This window comes from Erinaceus europaeus, chromosome 8 (genome assembly GCF_950295315.1).
Source record: "Erinaceus europaeus chromosome 8, mEriEur2.1, whole genome shotgun sequence".
In the NCBI taxonomy this organism is placed as follows: domain Eukaryota; kingdom Metazoa; phylum Chordata; class Mammalia; order Eulipotyphla; family Erinaceidae; genus Erinaceus; species Erinaceus europaeus.
In genome coordinates this window covers 106,487,720-106,510,050 of record NC_080169.1, presented here as the reverse complement: position 1 = coordinate 106,510,050, position 22,331 = coordinate 106,487,720, and the positions used below count along the sequence as shown (strand labels likewise).

General features: G+C 41.7%; 1 protein-coding gene across 1 annotated transcript in view; it reads right to left on the bottom strand.

Annotated features, from left to right (window-relative positions):
* The window catches only part of BPGM (bisphosphoglycerate mutase), a 49,980-nt gene that overhangs the window by 9,837 nt on the left and 17,812 nt on the right, over window positions 1-22,331 (bottom strand). The window contains exon 2 of the mRNA XM_007526551.3: window positions 13,553-14,214. Coding sequence (XP_007526613.1) covers window positions 13,553-14,153 — 601 coding nt within the window. The 5' untranslated portion in view covers window positions 14,154-14,214. The remainder of the gene's footprint in view (window positions 1-13,552; window positions 14,215-22,331) is intronic.

Sequence of the window (22,331 nt, the reverse complement as noted above, 5' to 3'; positions counted from 1 at the left end):
TAGGTCAAAGCCGGGTTGACGCTTGCAGGGGTCTGTGATGAGTTGTTTGTTCTTTACCTCAGCTGACTGCCAACTCTGTTTCCAAGAGTCTGGAACAGAGAAGTTCAGTGTAGGTGTAGGGGACCAGACTGGGTGACGAGACGTCAAGCGTTGGACAGGGTGGGCGAAGATATCCGCATATATTGGCAGGTCCGGTCGAGCGTAGATGTGGGAAATGAACTTAGATGATGCCGCATCCCGACGAATATCTGGTGGGGCGATGTTGCTAAGAACTGGCAGCCATGGAACCGGGGTGGAACGGATGGTTCCAGAAATTATCCTCATGGAGGAACATAATTTGGAATCGACCAAGTGGACACGGGGGCTACGGAACCATACTGGGGCACAGTATTCTGCAGTGGAATAGCATAATGCCAGAGATGATGATCGTAGTGTGGAAGCGCTCGCGCCCCATGAGCAGCTGGCCACTGGAACATCATATCACAGTTCAAATGACTGACCAGATATCACATCTCCTGTCTGATCACTGGCTTCAATGTTTTATACAGTGTCCAAGAATGTTCTGAAGGGAACCATCAATCAGTCCTTACCCAGCATCTACCTTTCTCTGTCTCCTCTTCTGTAGATACCCCTTTAGATATGAGTCCTCCCATCGCCATGTCCCCAACGAGTGTCTGTTTTTAAATCTTCATGGTGTGTCTAAAGAGTTGGGTGTAGTCAGTGTATAAGTGACTAGCCTGTTTCAAGTGAGGAAACATCAAAAATCCAGGAGTTATTTAAAGGTGGTAAATCCAGGCCAAAATGCAGTGCAGAGGGCGGTGCCCAGAGGCAGCTGGTGCGGATTCAGGAGACAGAGGTGACGGCCGCTTTTCCTGGGACTTGGGCACAGGTGAATATAAACCTTGGTAATGACTTTTCTCATTATCTGGCTGATTCTTACCCCTGACTTCCCAGCACCTTCTGTGGCACACAGTGAGCCCAGTTGAGGCTTCCCAGGACCCGCCATACTGCTGCTGGTTGGAGTAATGAACACATGGGGCTAAACTTCTAATCATGGACTTATGTGAATAGCTTTATTGCAGGCCTGTTGATCTATTGCATATCTTGCTGTACCTAAAATATTCCGCACTACCGTACCACAATTAAACTTTAACTGTTGAAACCCACTCCCAGCCACTCCATTACACACCACCGCAGCCAAGTCCCTTTAATTATATAGCCTTTTTTTGCATATGTAGGACTACCTTCAGAAAGGCAAATCTCCATTTCTGAGCTGCCTACCTCCTCCACCCCCCGCCCCAACCCATTTCTGGAGCACAAACAAGGAACGGAGACAGTTAAGGTCACTGTATATATAAGGCAGCACCCACACTTTGCCTTCTTACAGAAGTGGCCACACACATGCTTGCTCCTCCCACTAGGACTATAAGACCATGTTGTGGTCCAGGAGGTGGCGCAGTGGATCAAGCATTGGATTCTCAACCATGAGGTCCCGAGTTTGGTCCCTAGCAGCACATGTACCAGAGTGACGTTCGTTCTCTCCTATCTTCCTCATGAATAAATAAATAAATAAGTTCTTAAAAAAAAAAAGACCATGTTATCTCCATTCTTGTATTACCCATGCTCTTAAACAGTGTCTGATCCACTCCAAGAACCTGGCAAATGTCTATTCAGTAGGAAGGAATGTTATAGCATATCTTGGCTACTAGGATCCAGAAGTTATTTACTTACGTGATTGACTCACCATTATACCTGTATTTACCATACTGGCCTACTCTTTAAATATGATAACAAATTATAGATTTTAATAATGCCAACTAAAAATTCAGATGGAAATGAAAGCACTTCGCAGACTATATCAGAAGTACTGTACATACTTACTTTCAGACAGGTTACAATGGAGATGTTAAGCTTCTCAAAAGCAAAGATTCTATCCTTATACGGAGAACAGTACCTGGCTTCACAGACCCTGGTTACATAGATGAAATGAATGAATCTAAACTCAGGGAATTCAAATTAAATCTAGTCTTTTGCTGCTGAAGCCTTCATTAAAGACAATATTTTCTTTATTACTTTACAAGGAAAAAAAAAAAGATTCCTAGCCTAGAAGAAAAGATGCTCTGTATTTAGAGCTAAAAATTCAACAACCTTGGGGCAAGGGGGCAATTCAGTGGTTTACTACACTTCTCACATGAGGCCCTAGGCTGGATCTCCAACAACTCCCCCTCAATCTGCCCTTAATATATAATTTCAGTAAAGTTAGCAATGAAAATTCAGTGTCTTCTATATCTTTTCTTTGAGTGTTTGCTTAAAACCTTTGAACTTTAGAAAATCAAAGAGATTAAGTTCAAGGAGGTAGATTTGTTACAGGACAAGAGGGACGCAGGTTCTGAGGGATTAGAGAAAGAAGAGAATAGCTAGAGCAACTCATTCAGCTGTGTGGGTACTGTGTTCAGGCCTACTGCCTCCCCCCAAACATGGAAGCAATAATTTAAGATCCTCTGACGGCTGATCTGTGATAAGAATCCTGTATTCTGTCCCCAGTATAAAAGCTGACACAAAAGAGTTTGAATTCTATAGATGATCCACTTTTAAATTATAATTTTTAAGATGCAGAGAGGGGGGAGACAGTGAAAGGAACCTTTCTTCAGTGTGGTGGAGGCGAAGTTCCAACTTGGGTTGCACATATGATATGACAAACCAGCACACTACTTGAGTGAAGCTATTTCCTCAGACCTTAAATTATAATTCTTTAAGATTTGACTGTTATATACACTATACTTAATGGAAGACTATAGAGAACAGCCAAAAATAGCTTATTTGATTATTTCTAACATGAAGACTGAATAACAACCTCCCATTCTGAGTAAGAGAAGAGCATCCAGTCTACATTTAATTTTATATTTAAAACAGCCTATAGTTTTAAAAATGATGCTTTCCACAGGTACATTATTTAATAAGAGGAAGCTTAACTATACTACTGGGCAAGGATTTCCTACATAGAGAAGACTGAATTTGTTGCCTCTGAAAATATCACACTAAAATGCCAAAGGTGACTGCCTCTCTAGTACCGGTCCCCACAGCTTGGTCCAGCTGACCTTTCCTCCCTGATTCTCTAATTTCATTTCACCACCTCTTTGCCTGCCTGTGTGTGCAGCCGTACACAATTCTGCTGGGAGCTGAGTCTGTTCTTTCCCGAGCCTCTTGCATGCTGCTATTATTCCAAACTTGAAACTCCCTAGTCCTGAGACTAAACAATCCACTTCCGCTGGCAAGAGGCAGACTCCATCCAATGGTTCAGCTCAATACCTAGCTTTTCCTTCAGTGTGGGCCAGCAGGAAACAAACAGGAAGTGACTCTGCCAACCACAGAGAAAGAGGCACACGCCTGTCTGGAAGGCTGCAGAACAGGATGCTTTTAGATAGGAGGTCTGGGTTAGGAGTTCCTGGTGGTGCTTAGTGAGAAATGGGAGCTAGACTGGGGATGGGGGTGGGCCATGATGTACCCTGGACTTAGATTAGCAAAGGTAGTTGTTTATGTTGCTACTGCTTAGACTAATTTTTTTTTTTTACTGTGTAATAATATCTCCTGTTATTTGTTTTAAGTCTTCCTTCTGTAAATGTTTTTTGAACAACTATCAAGTTAAAACAAAACTTAAGTAACCCCGACATTATAAACAATGTCAGAGGAGAGCTATCATATGGTAATTAATTTGACAGGCCATCCTCATCAGGCAAGAAGCCCCTTTTAGTGATTAAAACATCATTCCTACATGTGTAGTTCTGGTATACCAGTGTTATCTGGAGTCTGAATCTTAACACTTGCCTCTTCCTGAGTCTTTCTCAGTCCTTGGTGACCTACAAAAGGTGGTGTGAGAGGGGGAGAAACAGAGGCAATGAAGGTCACAGAACTTGATGTGAAATGAGTTCTGAGGTGGAAAAGTTTGGCTCACAAAATGTCACATGTCCAGGAGCCTGTACGTGATTTCTTATGAAGAAGCGTTCTGAAAGGAGTTCTTGAACACAACCCATGAGACAAAGGTTGTCTAGGGAATTCCCTTTCAAAGTTTTTGGTTACTAAATACAGTTAGCACTAATAGCTTCTGAAGTCTTGAGGGAGACTAACAATGCTCTCTTAGGGGCAGGTTACAACTTGCATTATTTCTAATCAAGACATGAACCCAGTCTATGATTTTATGATAACAGAAGGCAAGGGCTTGAATAGAGCAGCTTCACTGGGGAAGAACAGGTCTTTTATTATTATTATTTTTTTTAATTTACTTTATTTATTTATTCCCTTTTGTTGCCCTTGTTTTATTGTTGTAGTTATTATTGTTGTTGTTGTTGGATAGGACAGAGAGAAATGGAGAGAGGGAGGGGAAGACAGAGAGGAGGAGAGAAAGATAGACACCTGCAGACCTGCTTCACCGCCTGTGAAGCGACTCCCCTGCAGGTGGGGAGCCAGGGTTCGAACCGGGATCCTTATGCCGGTCCTTGTGCTTTGCGCCACCTGCGCTTAACCCGCTGCGCTACAGCCCGACTCCCAGAACAGGTCTTTTTAAGTCCAAGTATAATTTGCAAAAAGTACCTTAGCATACAAAGGAATTCTAGCATCCTCCACAATTTGCCTGTGCCCCTTTGCAGCCCAACTTTTTCCCGCTGACCTGTTTTCTGATTCAATATATTTTTTTTTATCCTGAATGACATATAAATGGAATTTGATATTTGCTCTGATTTTTTCTCCTCTCTTAAGTGGAATTTATTTCCATGTAACGTTAGAGATTTCAAGGTTGTTTGTTTTCCCTTGAGGCCTCTCTCCTTAGCTTGCTGATACTTTTAACCCCCCTGTGTCACCTCATAGTTCCCCCTTGTATGTCTATGTCCAAATTTCTTATAAAGACATTTGCCATTCTAGGTCAGGCTCTCTTTAGTGGCCTTGTTTTGACTTAATTGACTTTTTAAAAGATTATCTCCAACTACAGTAACATTGTACTGGCAGGACTGTAGCATAAGAGTTTACAATATTTGAATTTTGACTTTTATTGGAGAAAGGCAGGGTGACTGCAACAATGCTCTACCATTTGTGATATTTTATTTTGTTTGGGTCTTTCTCATTATTCTGTGGTGCCAAGGATCACACATACCCAGGGACACACACACACACACACACACACACACACACACACACAGCATGTGCCACCTCCACAACCCTAGTACATGACTTTCTAAATTTGTTTCTTTCACTTAGCATCATGTAACTGAGACCCATCCACATCAGTCATTTGCACATTATTATTGAGCAGTTTCTTTAAGAGAAGCAGTTTAGTCATCAATGTTTTAACAAAGAAAATAAATATATGTCCTAGACTTCACAATGGAGGAACACACAGTATTGAACCATAGTTCAATACAAGTTCAGTGCCTTGTTCTAGTTTCTACATTTAATATATTATGAAATCACCTAGGAGTATGCTCAACTCATAGTATGCACTCAAAGAAATGGCTGTACTATGGAAAACAATTTATTGATGACAATGTTAGGCTAACAGCAGTCATAATTTAAGGTTATTAGTTGCATCAAATTACTTTTCATGGTTTATCTGCTAAGGATGCTCTTGACGCAGCTTAACACAGCATTCCACACAACAGATAATGAAAAGGACTACTTACCAGTTTTTGATTTTTTTTTGCCTCCAAGGTTATTGCTGGCACTCGGTGCCTATACTATGAATCCACTGCTCCTGGAGGCTATTTTTTTCCCCTTTTTGTTGCTCTTGTTTATCACTGTTGTTTTTATTGCTGTCATTGTTGGTGGTTAAGACAGAGAAATCAAGAGAGGTGGGGAAGACAGAAGGAGAGAGAAAGATAAACACCTGCAGACTTGCTTCACCACTTGTGAGGCGACCCCCCTGCAGGTGGAAAGCCAGGGGATCAAACCGGGATCCTTGTGCGGTCCTTGTGATTTGCGCCATGTGAGCTTTACCTGCTGCTGTGCTACCGCCCAGCCCCCTCAATTTTTTTTTTTCTTAAACAAAAACATGGTGATGATCATGTGTGAAGATTCAATTGAGTAGATTTGGGTACAGAGTTCAAAATTCCAACTAATTATCATGATCACAGCCAAGTCATCAGAGGCCTGTCTGGCTTTCATTTCCCTTCAAATGATCCCAGTCTTCTTTCCCACAAAGGAAAGATGTGTCAGTCAGGATACGCCTGCCTGCAGGATAACGCCAACACTTCCAACACTTAAATAGCTGAAGAACCAACACTCTCCACTGATGAAGTTCGTACAAACAAGAGTAGGTAAGAAACAGTGGTATACCCTGAGTAGAAAGATCTAAAAATCTACAGATTTCAAGGGAGAACAGTATTCTAAGTCATTATCTAAGTAGGCCATCATTCTTCCTTATCCCAATTTTACATTCTTTAAACAATATGAAAGTATTTTTAATGACAGTAGAGTAAGCTGTCAGAGATGCCATTGGTGACGCTCCTCTTTCCTAGCATAAGGTTAAGTGTTTTTACATCTGTCAAGCAGTTCAAAGACAACATGGGAAAATGAAGACAGACAAACCAAATCACCCCAGTTCTTTGAAAGATCCAGTTTTAAGTGGGAAAATTTTGTAGAGACATATCTAGAAAGCATAACTATTAACCAGATGACTCTACAACCATAAGCATTTTTATTTTGTAATCAATGCAAATAATTTAGTAACTCTTTGGTGGGGGTGTGTGGTGACCTACAGTGACCATGAATGGGTCTGAAATTATACCCTGGAGATGTTATAATTTTGTAAAAGTCGGTTAAAAAATGTTTAGCGACCCTTGATGACAAAATGGAATCAGATCACACCCATTTTGAAGGATTCATTCTTAGTATTAGTGAAAGCTAGCCGTTTTTTTTTTTAAAGAAAGTCATCACATAATTATCACCCAAGATGGCTCCAACAAAGGAGATGCTATTATCCATTCTATGGGGGGTAGGTGGTGGCACACCTGGTTGAGGACACATGTTACAATGCACAAGGACCCAGGTTCAAGCCTCTGGTTCTCACCTGCAGGGGTAAAGCTTTGCAACTGGTGAAGCAGTGTTGCAGGTGTCTCTGTCACTATCACCCCCTTACCTCTTGATTTCTGGTTGTCTATCCAATAAATAAAGAAAAAAATATAAAAAACAATTCTACAGGAATAGGACTCTAAGTTCATATAATTGTAATAAAAATAAATTGGCAAGGAAGGTGGCATATCTTAAATCTTTTATTACATTAAACACACATAGGTTGGCAAGGAGTCCTTCAGATACAATGAAAAATCTGTGTTTTTACCCCTTGAAATAAAGGAGCCTTGATTTTTGGACTCATGAAAAGCTAACATCTACAGCCAGTAGAATGTTTTCTTTTCATTGAGATGTTATCAAGAATCACATGAAGCCCTGTAACTTGAACTCTTCAAAGTCAGATGAAAGACATATTTTGTTTTTTTAAATTTCTTTTTTTTTAGCTTTATTTATTTATTTATTTATTCCCCTTTGTTGCCCTTGTTGTTTTACAGTTGTAGTTATTTTTGTTGTCATTGTTGCTGGATAGGACAGAGAGAGAAATGGAGAGAGAAGGGGAAGACAGAGAGGGCAGAGAAAGACACCTGCAGACCTGCTTCACCGCCTGTGAAGCAACTCCCCTGCAGGTGGGGAGCCGGGGGCTCGAACTGGAATCTTTACGCTGGTCTTTGGCTTTGCGCCACGTGCGTTTAACCCGCTGTGCTACCTCCCGACTCCGAAAGATATCATATTTTATATAAGATACTTACATACGTTTATATGGAACAAAGTTTAAATGGGCTGAATTCTTACAGGTAGACAGGTGAGTCAATAGTAGAGGGCAGGACATGCAAGAATAAGACAAGGGGTTTGATTCCTTTAGTACTGCTGAATGAGTGCTCTGGTGTCTAGCTCTTATGAGATAAATACATAATTCTTCAATTAAATGAACACAGATACCAAAATCTCAGTAATATTGGCATCACAGAAATAGCATATACTTTTTCCCCCCTGATTTGGGAAAGATCATTTATATTTAATCTTTATAGCCGTGACGGTACTGGGATCTGCTGTAATGTTATTTCAATGAGTAGAAATTGGCTTCTAAGGACTCTTAGAATATTAGAACTATTTTATGAAGTGATTCTAAAATCCAGTTCAGACTTATCTGATCATAGATTATTTCTTCCATATTCATCAAAAGAATTAAGTCACAATAGAGGAATCATAGCAACAGCAAGGAACTGAATCTTAACAATAGTTTCAAAAAAGAACAAAGTTATTCTATACAATAGTTTCAAAAAAGAACAAAGTTATTCTATATAGGATGCATAAGCCAATATTATAATGACCTGCCGTGTCACTGTATGAACCAATATCAATCCTCACACTCACTGTGCTTGCTTCCCCAGCCATGCACATACTCCTAGTCATGTATTCTGGTTTCTCTGCTCAAAGTGATAAGAACTGGAATTATTTCCAGGTCCTAGAAAAGGATGACAGAGGACCTAGTGGAGGCTGTATTATGTGGAAAACTGAAAATGTTCTGAATGTAGAAACTATTGTATTTACTGGTGACTGTAAAACATTAATCCAATAAAGGAAAAAAAATGGAATTATAATTTCAGGTTGCTTCAATTTTGCTAATCACTAAAAGCGATTTTAGTTTCACACATAAACCAGTATTAGTTATTCTCATGCAATGCAAGCAGGATCTTGTGAATGTACATCTGACCTCCCTGACTGTTTTATTCCTTATTTAGGATATGTTTTATGGGGTTGGGGGGGGGGAAGAGACGACACACTACAGCGTCTCTCCATCTATGGTGATCCATTAGTGTTGTCCATGTTGTCCCTTATAGTACAGGGTCTTAAACCCCATTGCCCTGTGCATGGTAAGGTGTGCACTCTGTAGAATGAGCTATTTCCAAGTGTCCTTACAAAAAAAAAAAAAAAGAACCTTCTGAAGAAAGATTGAATGAAGCCAGAAGTCTAATGCCTGCTAATTTCTCAGGATCCTTGTAAATCCCTTTTTGGCCCAGTTGTCAATCTTGTGCTTTTTGTTTTTCATTATTTTGTATCCCATACCATGATGCACTTTTACTTTGTTTTCCCTTCCAAGTATGTGCCATAAATTACTGTTTTCTAGGCCAAAGTCAAGTCCTTTCATCTTCCAATCCCATTCTTTTTTCTTTTTGCTGTTCTAATGAGAATTTATATTGAGCCTACAATTCAATGACTTCTAACATTTTCAGAGTTGTGCCACTATCACCACAGTCAGAAGAGTTTTACCATCTCTACAAGAAACACAATTACCTTTCACAACCATTCTTCACCTCGCTGTCCCCTTTCAACTCTACTCCAGCTCTAAGAAACTCCTTTTCATCTCTGTAGACTTGTCTAATGTAAATGCAATACAACAATATGTGATCCTTTGTGACTAACTACTTTCATGTAATGATTTCAAGCTTCAGCAACGTTATCCACTCCTTTTTACTGCCGGAACAGAGTACCACTGTATGGCTAGGTCACATTTAACTCATGCACTTAGTAGTTGGTGGGCACTTAGGTAGCTTCCAGGTTGTGGCTAGTATGAATAGCATTGCTATGAAGGGTTGCACATACATTTTTTCGTGTAGGTATGTATCATTTCCCTTCTCTTATAGTTAAACTGTGTTCGCAAGCAGCAATAACCAACAACCACAGCATCAACTATGTTGAAATCTTACAGTACGTCAGAATGTATTTGGAAATAGAAGTCCTTGTAGGGGTAATCAAATTATAGTGTGGTCACTGGATCAGGCCCAAGTTTAATATTATTGGGAATTTGAGCAAGAAGCAGATATACGCACATGGGGAGCTCAGAGTGAAGATGGAAGCTTACAGTCATGCATCTAACTGAAAGACTGTCAAAGACTCCTGGTGAATGTAACTAAAATATGCCTACTAGCTAGCTATCTACAGAATGGAGACCCCCCCCCCAACTCTTCATCTGCACTACTCCAGCCTTTAGGTTCATAATTAGTCAACAACTTGTTTGGCTTTATATGTTAACTCTTTTCAGCCACCAGGTTCTAGATGCCAACCAGACTTGCCTGGATAGATGACTCCACCAATATGTCCTGGAGCTCTGATACCCCAGAATCCCGCCCCACTAGGGAAAGAGAGAGGCAGGCTAGGAGTATGGATCGACCTGTCAACACCCATGTTCACAGGGGAAGCAATTACATAAGCTGAACCTTCCACCTTCTGCACCCCATAATGACCCTGGGTCCATGCTCTCAGAGGGATAAAGAATAGGAAAGCTATCAGGGGAGAGGATGGGATACAGAGTTCTGGTGGTGGGAATTGTGTGGAGCTGTACCCCTTATCCTATGGTTTTGTCAGTGTTTCCTTTTTATAAATAAATAAGTGATAATTTTTCTTTTATTACTTATTTAATATTTCTCTTCCCTTTTGTTTTTATTTTCTATTGCTGTTGTAGTTGTTGTTGATGTCGTCATTGTTGAATAGGACAGAAATAGAGAGAGGAGAGGAAGACAGAAGGGGAGAGAAAGATAGACACCTGCAGACCTGCTTCACCACCTTTGAGGTAACTCCCCTGCAAGTGGGGATCTGGGTGCTCAGAACCAGGTTCCTTAAGCCCGTCTTTGCGCTTCATGCCATGTGTGCTTAACCCTCTGCACTACCGCCCCACTCCCAAGAAAATTAATTTTTTTCAAAATTAATTTTTTTCAGTCACTCACAATGATTTACTAATATATTGCTACCTTATGATACTTCATTATGATAAAACACAGGTGTGATGGGGTATTACAGCTAGCTGTGCAATTTAAAGGAAATTTGTTTATCATTAAATCCATCTCACCTGAATGTTGTGTAGAAAAAAATAATTTAAACACCAGGCCACTTGTATTGGCATATGCCTAGGAGCATAATTGCTTGAGCATATGGTAACTATGTTTACCCCATCTAAGAACTTCCAGGTTGTTTTTCAGTAAATTATTAAAAATTCAAAAACCTCCCTCCAATATAGAAATTCATCTTTTCAATGTAGTAACCTTGTCATCCACAAGTAATTCTCTTTCTCTCCTCACCATTTTCTAACCTTTCCAATTTCCTTCAAAAATGACAAGAAACAAAGGAGAGACTTTTTCAGTGCACTCACAGGAGGATTTATCTAGAATGAGCTGAGGTCAACGTGCAGAATAATCTTAAAGAAATTGAAACCTGAAGATAGGTGAAGAACTGATGGTATTAAGCAGCTGGGGGAAGGGAGGAGGGAGGGGATTGAGGGAAAGTGTCCTAGCTGAGAACAGAAGTAAAAGAGAATCAGTTTGTTGTCCCAAAAGAAGTGTCAACATTTCATACAATAAGGCACTGCAGTCCAGTAATAAAGTTATATATTACTTAGTCAAATATATGACTATAGTGAAGAAGAATAAAACTCTCTATATATATATCCATATATACATATATTTCAGTAAACAGGATACATACACACACATACACAAAGAGATATTGAGCGTGGCCACGTCCGGCCAGTAAAGTTTTTAATAGCCAGTAAATTTTGCAGAGTTTAGATCTCTGCCCAGCTAGTGGATGTCAGGAAAGCAAGTAATGATTTGGCTTTGGCCAGAATATAAAAATCAGGGAAAAACAAGCAAAAAATTTTACATTAAAATTCAAGAAAAGTCACTTCATTTTTGTTCCTATTTTCACATTCAATGTCACCCTTTCCTTTTTTTTAAAAAAAAATTTTCTTCATAATTCTGAGCACTACTCAGCTTTGGATCTTGGAGGTGCAGGGGACTGAATCTAGGACTTCTTACATGCAATTCCTTGCACTATCAGTAAGCTATTTATGTAATCCTTTAGTTTCCCACCCCACCCCCCTTCATGGTTTCAAATAGGTAAGTAAAGCAGAATGAACAAGGAATACTGGGAAAGTGCATCCTAATACCAGTAAAGGAACAGTTGAAAGTTATGTATTGATAGATAGGTAGCAGAGTACCAAAACAGAAGACCCACTTGAATTTCTTTAGGAAGGAGAGTAGTAGTGATACATCCCCTTATGCTACTACTGTGCCTTCACTGGAGTTCAAAGTTGGCCAGATGAGTCCTCCAGAGTTCATTTGGCTCATACTACTTATGAGGAAGGCAACATTTTAGAACACCACACATTTTAGAACACAACACAATTTTAGGACGCAAGTCGTTAAAAATGAGGTTACTAATTATCTCTCATAAACCATGCTTTTATTTTCCTTCCCCCCTATTTTTCTCCCAGTCAATAAGCCTGATCTTGAAAGAGCAGACGAGAATAAGAAAATTTGAGGCCGGGCAGTGGTGCACCCAGTTAAGTAGACATAGTAAGTACTATGCACAAAGACATGTGCAAGGATTCGGGTTCAAACCTCCACTCCCCACCTGCAGCAGGGCTGGTTCACTAGTGGTGAAGCAAGTCTGCAGGTGTCTTTCTCCTGACTCTCTCAATTTCTGTCAAAAAAAAGGCCACTGAGAACCATGGGAACCATGAATTTGTAGTGTCGGCACCAAGTTCCAGCAATAACCCTGACAGCAATAAGAAAGAAAAAAAAAATTTCCAGAAACCTAGATCTGAAAACACAGCAACAGTTGTTCATAGTCAGAAGAATATGAGCAGAAATGGGCTAATTTCACTGAACCTGAATGCCCCAAGTAAGTCATCTCACTCTGAAGACCATTCCTACTGATGTGTTTTTCCCATGCTCATCTCCTCCAGCAAAAACCACACTGGCTTCAGTGGCTCTCAAGTGGGGAGCCCCAAACCACAACGTCGGCATCACCTGAAAGCTCTTGTAGACATGCTCAATTCTCAAGCCACAGTCCAAACCTGCAGATTCAGAAACTCAAGGGCAAGGTCAGCAATCTGTGGCACACCAGGTGATTCTGGTGCTTGCTAAACTGTGAGGACCACTATTTCCACTATAAGAATGCACAAGACATACGACTGTTGATTTATAGAATAAAACGATTCCCAGGGGGGAAAAAAAAACTGAAGTGACAAAAGGGAGTAGGGAATAGCATATATGTGGTGCATTAAGGTCCATGCTCCCAGAGAGATAGAGAATGGGAAAGCTATCAGGGGAGGGGGTGGGTTATGGAGATTGGGTGGCGGGAATTCTGTGGAGTTGTACCCCTCCTACCCTATGGTTTTGTTAATTAATCCTTTCTAAAAAAAAAAAAAAAAAGAAAAGAAAAGGAAAAAGGGGTAAGGATGGAGGGACGGTGGCACACCTGACTGAGCTCATGTGTTTGCCCCCACCTGCATGCAAGTAGTGAAGCAGGGCAGCAGGTGTCTCTCTACCTTTCTCCCTCTCTGTCACCCCCCTCGTTGATGTCTGGCTTTCCCTATTCAAGAAATAAAGACAAAAAATAAAAATAAAAAAAATAAAAAATAAAAAAAAGAAGCCAGCCATGTTCTTTCTAACACTTAGCAAACAAGCTCTAATAAGTAGTAGCATAAAGACAGTACCTTCCAAATGTTTCAGGAGTGCCCTACTGCTATTTCCATGAGCAGAGATGAGAATGGTTTTGCCTCTTAGGACTTCTGGTGCAATCCTGTCATTCCAAAAGGGGAGGAGTCTCTCCAGAACATCCTTGAGGCTTTCAGATCTTGGCAGCTGATCCACAGGTACATCACAAACTTTATACCTCCGGTCACTGTAGATTTCGTAGTAGTAAGGATGAGCATCATCAATTGGTGGTGGCGTCACATTGTAGCTTCTTCTCCAGAGCCTCACTTGCTCTTCTCCATGATTCAGAGCCATCGTCTCCCTGTTGAGACCAATCAAGGCTCCATAGTGACGCTCATTGAGACGCCAGGAGCTTTCCACCGGAACCCATTCCTGCCCTAATTCTTCCAGGATCAGCCAGGCAGTGTGGATGGACCGATTGAGGATGGATGTGAATACAAGATCAAACTCGAAGTTTAGAGCTTTAAGTTGCTTCCCACAATTCCGAGCTTCCTCCATGCCTTCACTGTTAAGTTTCTGATCCACCCAGCTACAAAAACGATTCTCTTTATTCCAAGCACCCTCTCCATGTCTTAACACAATCAGTTTGTACTTGGACATACTGATGACTGTGCTTCTCCAGACCTTTCAAACAGGCTAATGCTCAACGGCAGCAATACATCTAGAAAGAGATGAAACAAAGTTTCAGTTGTCTTCATCAAGCACATTAAAACAGTTTCTGAAAGTGAAATCATTCCTTTGAACAGTTTTGAGAGCTGGCAACTCACACTATGGTGCCTACAAGCCTATCCTTAACACCGGTCCTTGAGCTTTGTGCCATGTGTGCTTAAAGGCATATCCTATAGGTAATTAATTACAAGGTACCTAGTTGACTTAAATTTTCTATGGCCAGACATTATAGTAATTGTATTTTGCTAAACAAAACACTTCACTCTAATGGTATGCTGCATTCCCACCAGATTAAAAAAAAAAAGCAATGTATTCTTACATAAAGAGAATTTAATAGAATGGACTGTAAAATTCTACAAGGATAACTAGTAGCTGGGAACTTCTACCTCCTAGCAACTGGCTTTAGATTGAAGGCATCCTTCTCATTTTTTTCCCCTCTGGTGGTGGTGGTGGTGGGGAAACAGCCTCTCCTTGTTACAGAAAGAATTAAATACCTCAGTGAGCCACCACTTACACCTGGTTGATGATAATTAGCTGTTCAAGGCCACACCACAAATAAATAAAAATCTATGGTTCAAACTCAAACATTAAAAGTGATTTAAAGTGACACAGACACCCAGTGCCCCAATGCGCTACTCAAATAATCTCACACTAGTCTCAAGAAAGAACCTGTAACAGGAATAAATCCAGAAGCAAAACAAGTTATCAGAAGCAAGCAGTGGAGAGATGCTGCCTGCAGGGGCAGATTAGCAGGAGCACATCTGTGGGAGTGGAGGAAGCTCACTGATAAGGAAGGCCATCTATCCCCAACCTTTCCACTGCCCTAAACACACCAGCAGGAGGAGAATCTAATAAAATGGGAAGGCCATTCGAAAGTGGTTCCCAACTCTCCAGATCTGAGCTACTGGCCCAAAGCCCTGCTGGGCCCACTCTGTCCTTCCTCAGATCTGTTGCCCGGGCTGCATCAGCCGGCCTTCAGGTCTTGCAGTGGGCAGGTTGACACTGACAAACGTTGCTCATTCACATGGCACTCTCCACCTCCACCTGTGGGCTGTTCACACTGGGGAGTAAACATTACGTAAACAGCCATCAGGAGTTGGTCTTCTGCCTTTCTTGGCAGCTCCCTTTAAGTGATGATGTCTGGTCCCACTGCAATTTGATTCACAGCACCTATGTGACAACCCTTAACAAGGTTCACTGGAATCTAGATCTAGTTTCTTCTGACCTTTGGTAATTTCTAGAGATTCTGAAGCAGGTTTGATAGGGGAGAGAAGTCATTCGAGTTAGGCTTCATATTTCAAAGGAAGACAAGAGGACCTGAAGGGAGAAGCAGATTAAGCTGATCTGTAGGGAAGTGTGAGGTAGAGCCTGTCCTCAGGACACATGGGTGAAGGTACCGCACAGACCTCAGAAGTTCTAGGGGGAGGAAGCAGGGAGAAGAGCTGTACCCCTACCATTTGTCCGGGGCAAAAGAGAGATGGGATGAAAAGCACCTGGGTAGTTGATGCGAAGTGATTATTAGAATTATCTGTCATGAAGCCAATGGAGTTCACACTTCGAAACCCTTCATTTTGCTCTAACTCCTTGGAAGGGCCTGGGAAAAAAGAATGAATTCTTGTGTATTCAGCAGACTTTAACTGGTCACTGTTTTACATAGGAACTGTTGAGATTTAAGATTTTGGTCATGCTGGGAGTTGGTAGTGAATTTGGCCAAAAGTACACAACACTGTGTGGCCAGTTTCCGTCAAGGTTTAGACAAGAGCTGTAGACACACAAAACTCAGTGGTCAGATATGTATGAGAAAAGGGGTGACACTGGCTGAGGTCGGGGGGGAGCTGAAACAGCAGCGGCCTTCAGGGAACAGACAGTATTCTATGATACATGTATGTATTCTATGATACATACAACACACGGGCAAATGGACAGACTGTGTCACTAAAGGCAGGTTAGTCATCCAGAATGCTTGGCATTTTGGAGAACAAAAAGACTGGGGGTCTCTGAAACAGAAGGCTGTAGAGAATACAAAACTGTGGGTCAGACCCCAGAAGAAACTATGGACTCAGCTTTATTTTTAGAGTAGATGAACACCCTGAAAAACATGAGCTGGGGAGACAGGATCATGGTTATGCAAAAGACTTTCATGCCTTGGGTTCTAAGGTCTCAGATTCAATCCCCAGCAACACCATAAGCCAAATGATGGCGGGGGGGTACAGTGGGGGGGTGGTGGTGGCACAACCAGTAGAGCACACTTTATCATGCTCGAGGACCTGGGTTCAAGCTCCTGGTGCTCGCCTTCATGGGGAAACTATCAGCATTGGAGTTACGCTGTAGGAGTTTCTATTTCTAATTTAATATATTATTGGATTGAGACAAGAGAGAAATTGAGAAAGCAGTGGGAGATAAAGAGGGAGAGAGACAGACACTTGCAGCTTTACTACTTGCGAAGCTTTCCCTCTGCAGGTGGGGACCAGGGACTTGAACCTCGGTCCTTGAGCATTGTATTGTGCTTAACCAGGTGTGCCAATGCCTGGGCCACTGTTTCTACTTCTCTCCATTTCTCGCCCCTTTTCTTTTCCTCTCTCTCCCTCACTCTATCAGATGGGGGAAGAAAATGAGACCACCAGTTTGGTGGAGTCCTCATGAAGGTACAGAGCTCCAGTGATAACCCTGGTGACCAAAATAAAAAAAAGTCTGTTGTGTGTGTATACACATATCATCTATTATTCCGCTCCAGTCCATTTCCTTGTTGATAGATAACTGGTTTTTCTAGATCTCCCAATTAAAAAAAGAAACACTGGAAATGCTCATTTTTAGGTGATGTCTGATTTAGGCCACTGATTTTAATGCATTTTAAAACAGTGAGCTAAACAATAAACACAGAAGACCATACCAAGTCCGCTAGAGCCTAATAAGCAACTCCACTAGTCCACAACTAAATTCGAAGACACCCACCCCCAGGAAATGGCGAGACCCCCAAGCCTTCAGACCATTAATCTCTCAGCTTTTCTCTTACGTTCAACACTCTTTCCAGGGACAGAGCCTCTACTCCCCAGCATGCCCTGGGCTTCCTCACCCCCCCTCTTCTTCACCCAGCCCCTTGCCAGGGCCCTGTGGAGAGCCAGCCTTGCTATCACATACCCACTCAGCCATGGACACTTCCTCGAATGCTTCTCCTAGCTCTGAGCTTTGATTTAGCTGAACATGAGCTGAGCTCACAGCTACCTCTCCCCAGATGCCTGCTTCTCTCATTAGTGTGGAAGCTGTGGTGGGTGTTTGTGCCTTAAAATAGATGTGGGCACATGAGGCATGTGGGCCTGCTTCCTCCCAATGGGGTGTCCTGACTAAATGCCTCCATATTTGGGGAGCTGAGAGGGATGTCTGGCTCTGTTCAGCTCAGGCCCTCTTGCCCTCGTTTATCAGCTGCCAACTTCCTGAAAATGAAGCTGATCTGTTTAAAACCCTTAACTATTTCCTGTAGGTCTCAGAATAAAGTTCAAAATCCTGATGTGATCTGCACGGCTTTGGTTTGGCTTTTACTTTCTATTCCTTGAAAATACCATGTTCCTTCTTGCAGTGGGACCTCAGAATCCTGAGTGGACCACCCTAAGCACCAACCCCCTTCAGTTGCACCCTACTTGAGTTACTTGAGTTCATCCTTTTTTTTTTTTTTTTTTTACCAGAACACTGTTCAGTTCTGGTTTATGGTGGTGCGGGGGACTGAACCTGGGATGTTGGAGTCTCAGGCATGAGAGTCTTTTTGCATAACCATTATGCTGGCTAGCCTCTGCTCACCCTACTTGAGGTAACTGGGAGGAGTTATACTTTACAGTGTCTGAAAACATCTTACACGTAAAAAGAAACAGGTGAAATCAATTTTGATAATTGTTTTACTTGAGAGATTCTAAGCATTGTCATTACAGCATAAACTCATAGAATTTGTTGTTTAAAAAAAGAGACAGAAACAGAAAAACAGAGAGGAGGAGAAAGAGAAAGACCACAGCATTAAAGCTTCTTCCTTCAATTTGGGGGGTCAGGCTGAAGACCTGGACATAGCAACACACTATGAGCTATTTTTCTGGCCCTGCATTCTCTCTCTGTTTAACTTTATTTTAACAGTAAGTCTCAGACTGGGTGTTACTTTAAGTGCAGTGCAATTTGAACAAACTACATTTTAAGAGCTTGACAGCCACATGTGACTAGTGGCTGCCATATTGAAGCACACAGCTTTAAAGCTTAACTTCATCTGATATGCAGGTGGAGCCAAGTTATTGTCTGGGGAGATGATGCCACAGCTGGATAAAGGACCAAAAAGCTGGATCAGGGAAGAGAGTAGCTCCGAAATATGGGAAAGGTGTATAAATATTGTTGACTGTAAACCCCATTGATTTTTTCTGGGGCCCATATTCAGCTTAGGAGCCTATGTGACCTCTGCATCCCTGTAGATCTGAGCTCACATTCTGTGTTCATGAGTAGGAACATTCCCAGCTGCCCCAATTTCAGGGCTCAGGTTAAAAAAAATAGTATAGTCATGGGCCCTTTGGAATATAACTAAAATAGGACTACTAACTATCTACAAAATGGAGACCCCCCCAACTCATCATCTGAACTATTCCAGCTTTTAGGTTCATAATTAGTCAACAAACTGTTTGGCTTTATATGTTAACTTTTTTTCAGTCACCAGGTTCCAGATGCTAACATGATGCCAACCTGACTTCCCTGGGCAGACGACCCCACCAATGTGTCCTGGAGCCCTGCTTCCCCAGAGCCCTTCTCCACTAGGGAAAGAGAGAGACAGGCTGGGAGTATGGATCGACCTGTCAACGCCCATGTTCAGAGGGAAAGCAATTACAAAAGTCAGACCTTCTACCTTCTACACCCCACAATGACCTTGGGTCCATACTCCCAGAGGGTTAAAGAACAGGAAAGCTATCAGGGGAGGGGATAGGGTATGGAATTCTGGTGGTGGGAACTGTGTGGAGTTGTACCCCTCTTATCCTATGGTTTTTGCCAGTGTTTCCTTTTTATAAAGGAAAAAAAAAAAGCTTAACTTCAGCAGTGTTTCCTCTAAACTCGTGTTCCTCACACTTTAATGGGCATCAGAACTGCCAACAGACCTAGATCAAACAGATTGTTGGGTTCTACTTCAAAGCCTGACTGAGTGCTTCAGGAATCTCTGCTCTAGGCAGATGGTAAGGGAACAAAAGTTTGCTTCTGCAGTCCCAAAAATTTTTGGTCCATACTACCAAGTGGGGGGGGGGGTGGTAGGGGAAAGATGACCAGAGGGCTCTGTACTCCAATCCCATCAGAACCCAGAGAAAGAAGAGGAAAAAAGGAGAGAGAGTTGGAAGTAGTAATAGGTATAGGTGTGACTTAGAAAGGAAGAGAGGGACCATAAAAATGGACAAATATAGACAGATAGTTATAGAAGTAATAGTTAATCCATATCTACAACTTTGGGATCACTATTATGGCTTCCAATGGAGGGAATGGGATACGAAACTCTGGTGGTGGACATGGTGCAGAGTTATACCCATTATCTTAGAATTTTGTAAATCAATACTATGACTACTAAAACAAAACCTGGTGACCCCAAAATATGCCTTTGGTAAAAACAAATTCATAGGACAGATTCTGGATGTAGAATTAAGATTATCTTTTGAAATAAAGAGGATTTCCTAGGAAATAAACAATCAGTGGGGAAAGCAGAACTCAGTCTACATGCCTCTCGATTTACCCGGTGCCCTGTTATTTACTGATAAAGACAGAAATTGAGGGGGAGGAGGAGACAGGAGAGACAGCTGCAGCACTGCTTTACTACTCATGACGCTCCCTCCCTATAGGGAGGAAGCAGGAGCTTGAACCTAGATCCTTTAATATGGTAAACGTGTGCTCTACTGCGAGTGCCATCACCCAGCCCCACAACTGTGTCCTATTTTTAGTAAACTTCTTCCTTCTTCCCAAAGTCCTCTGCATTAGCAAAGCTAATTAGTAACTAAAGTCACTTGGTAAATGGTAAGTTATTCATTTCCTGGATCTTTCCTGTATATACAAGAAGTGCACATGTTCTTAATAAAATTCTCTCTAATTTTTGCCTTCTTGGTCAACGTCATGCTTGTTTATTTGTCCAGCCTGTGAAGAACACAGAAGGGTACCAGATGGTTCCTTTCCACCCCCCATCTAGACTTCTCTGCCCTTTCACTTTTTCTATACTAGTGATTTAATGTTGACTTGCAAAACTTTAAGACAGTAAGGGTATAATTCCATACAGTTCCTACCACCAGAGTTCTGTGTCCCATGCCCTCCACTGGAGTCTAATAGTTCTTTCAAGGTCACTGATGTGGACTGATTTGTATATAGATATATATTTCCCTCCATTTTTTTCCCCCCATAGTCCTGCTTTCACTTCCTTCCTAAGTCAATCCTACACCAACTACTGCTTTCAAGAGTCTTTTCTTTTTTCCTCTTCTTAGATAAGAGAAACAGTGCCTGGCTTCCTCTGGTGTTATCCAGATTCACTTGCCTTTCACTGGTAGTATAAAAACAAGATTTCTGTTGACAACTGCTTTGGTTCCTGGTGGAATGGGGGTACAGAACCCTCTGGTTTACTTCCCCTATCACTTACCCCTCTGAGTATGGACTAAAGTTCTTTTTGGAGTGCAGAAGATGGAAGGTCTGGCTTCTATAATTTCTTTTCTGCTGAAGATGGGCACTGGTAGGTCCCAGCCTGTTTCTATCTTTCCCTAGTGGGGTAGGGCTCTTGAGAGGTTCTTCTAGGAAGCATTGGTGAGGTTGTAGGCCCAGGGAAGTCAGGATGGAATCATAGTAGCATCTGAAATTTGATTCTGCCCTTCCTTTTCATCCACTTGGAAGTGAGCAGACCTGGTATTCACTCTTGTAGCACCCTAAGTGCAGTTGTGCAGAACAGATGTCTTAAGTGTCTCTGTGCCTGATAAGAGTGTCAGTTGCATGTGACCAGTGGTCTTACTATCTCTCTAGAACCCAGCATTCCATTTGACATTAGACACTTGGTAGATGTGTTGACTAAAGTGAAGCTGGTTAGACAAAAGTGATTAGATTGGGCCATGAGGTTAAAGCTTGACAGTTTTATTGGTAAATTCCAGAGTGAAAACAGTCAGCTGGCAAGTCTAAGTTTCTGGGAAGCTTTAGCTTAAGAATCCTAGTGTGGGGCTGGGTGGTGGTGCATCTGGTAAACTGCACACTATTTACCACACGAGGACCCAGGTTCAAGCCACTGGTCCCCACGTGCAGAGAGTAAGTATCACAAACATGTAGATGAAGGGTCATCATTTCCACAGAGGGAAAGCAGGACTCTGAAGTGTTCACTAAGAAACATTTAGCCGCTGAATATTAAGTTGAAGATTCTGCCTCTCAGAGCTGTGCTCTTTCCATCTCACCACTGAAAACTTAAGAGTCTGGGTTTGAGGATCTAGACTCACTTGGCTTCACTTCACAGAAGCATCTCCTGTCACAACTTGCCCTTCCAAACCCAGGCAGCCATTTTATACAATGCATACAAACAAAGTGAGTCCAAAGCAGGGATCAGCCCATGATTGCTTTTGAGTAAGAAAAAAAATAGGAAGGCACAAAGTCAAGTTGGACAACAGTCACCCCCAACTTAGAGAGCTATCTTACCTCCCATTCTTAAAAAACAACTCACATACACACACACACACACACACACACACACACACACACACACACACACACACACACACACACACCTCTTCTTTATAAATATCAAGCAATGAGTCTGTATGTGAAGGGGTTCTTTTGGTAAAGTGTTTCTTTGAAACAAACACTAACTGTAGTCAAAGATTTATCTCATACAAAAAAAAAAAAAAAAAAAAAAAAAAAACAAGGACCACACAGGTCACTAAATGATCATACCCTCAGGAACTCTGCCTTTTAAAGTATGTTATGGTGCAAAGGGAAGTTTGCCAAACCTATCTTTTATAGGTCTCTGTGTTTCATCTTCCCACTTCATCTTCTTTGCTATCTCCCTCTCCTTCTCCCCATCATTTTTTTCAGTCCACACTCCTTGCTTTGCCCACTCTGCTGATATGGTCTCTCAAAAAGACTGACAATTAC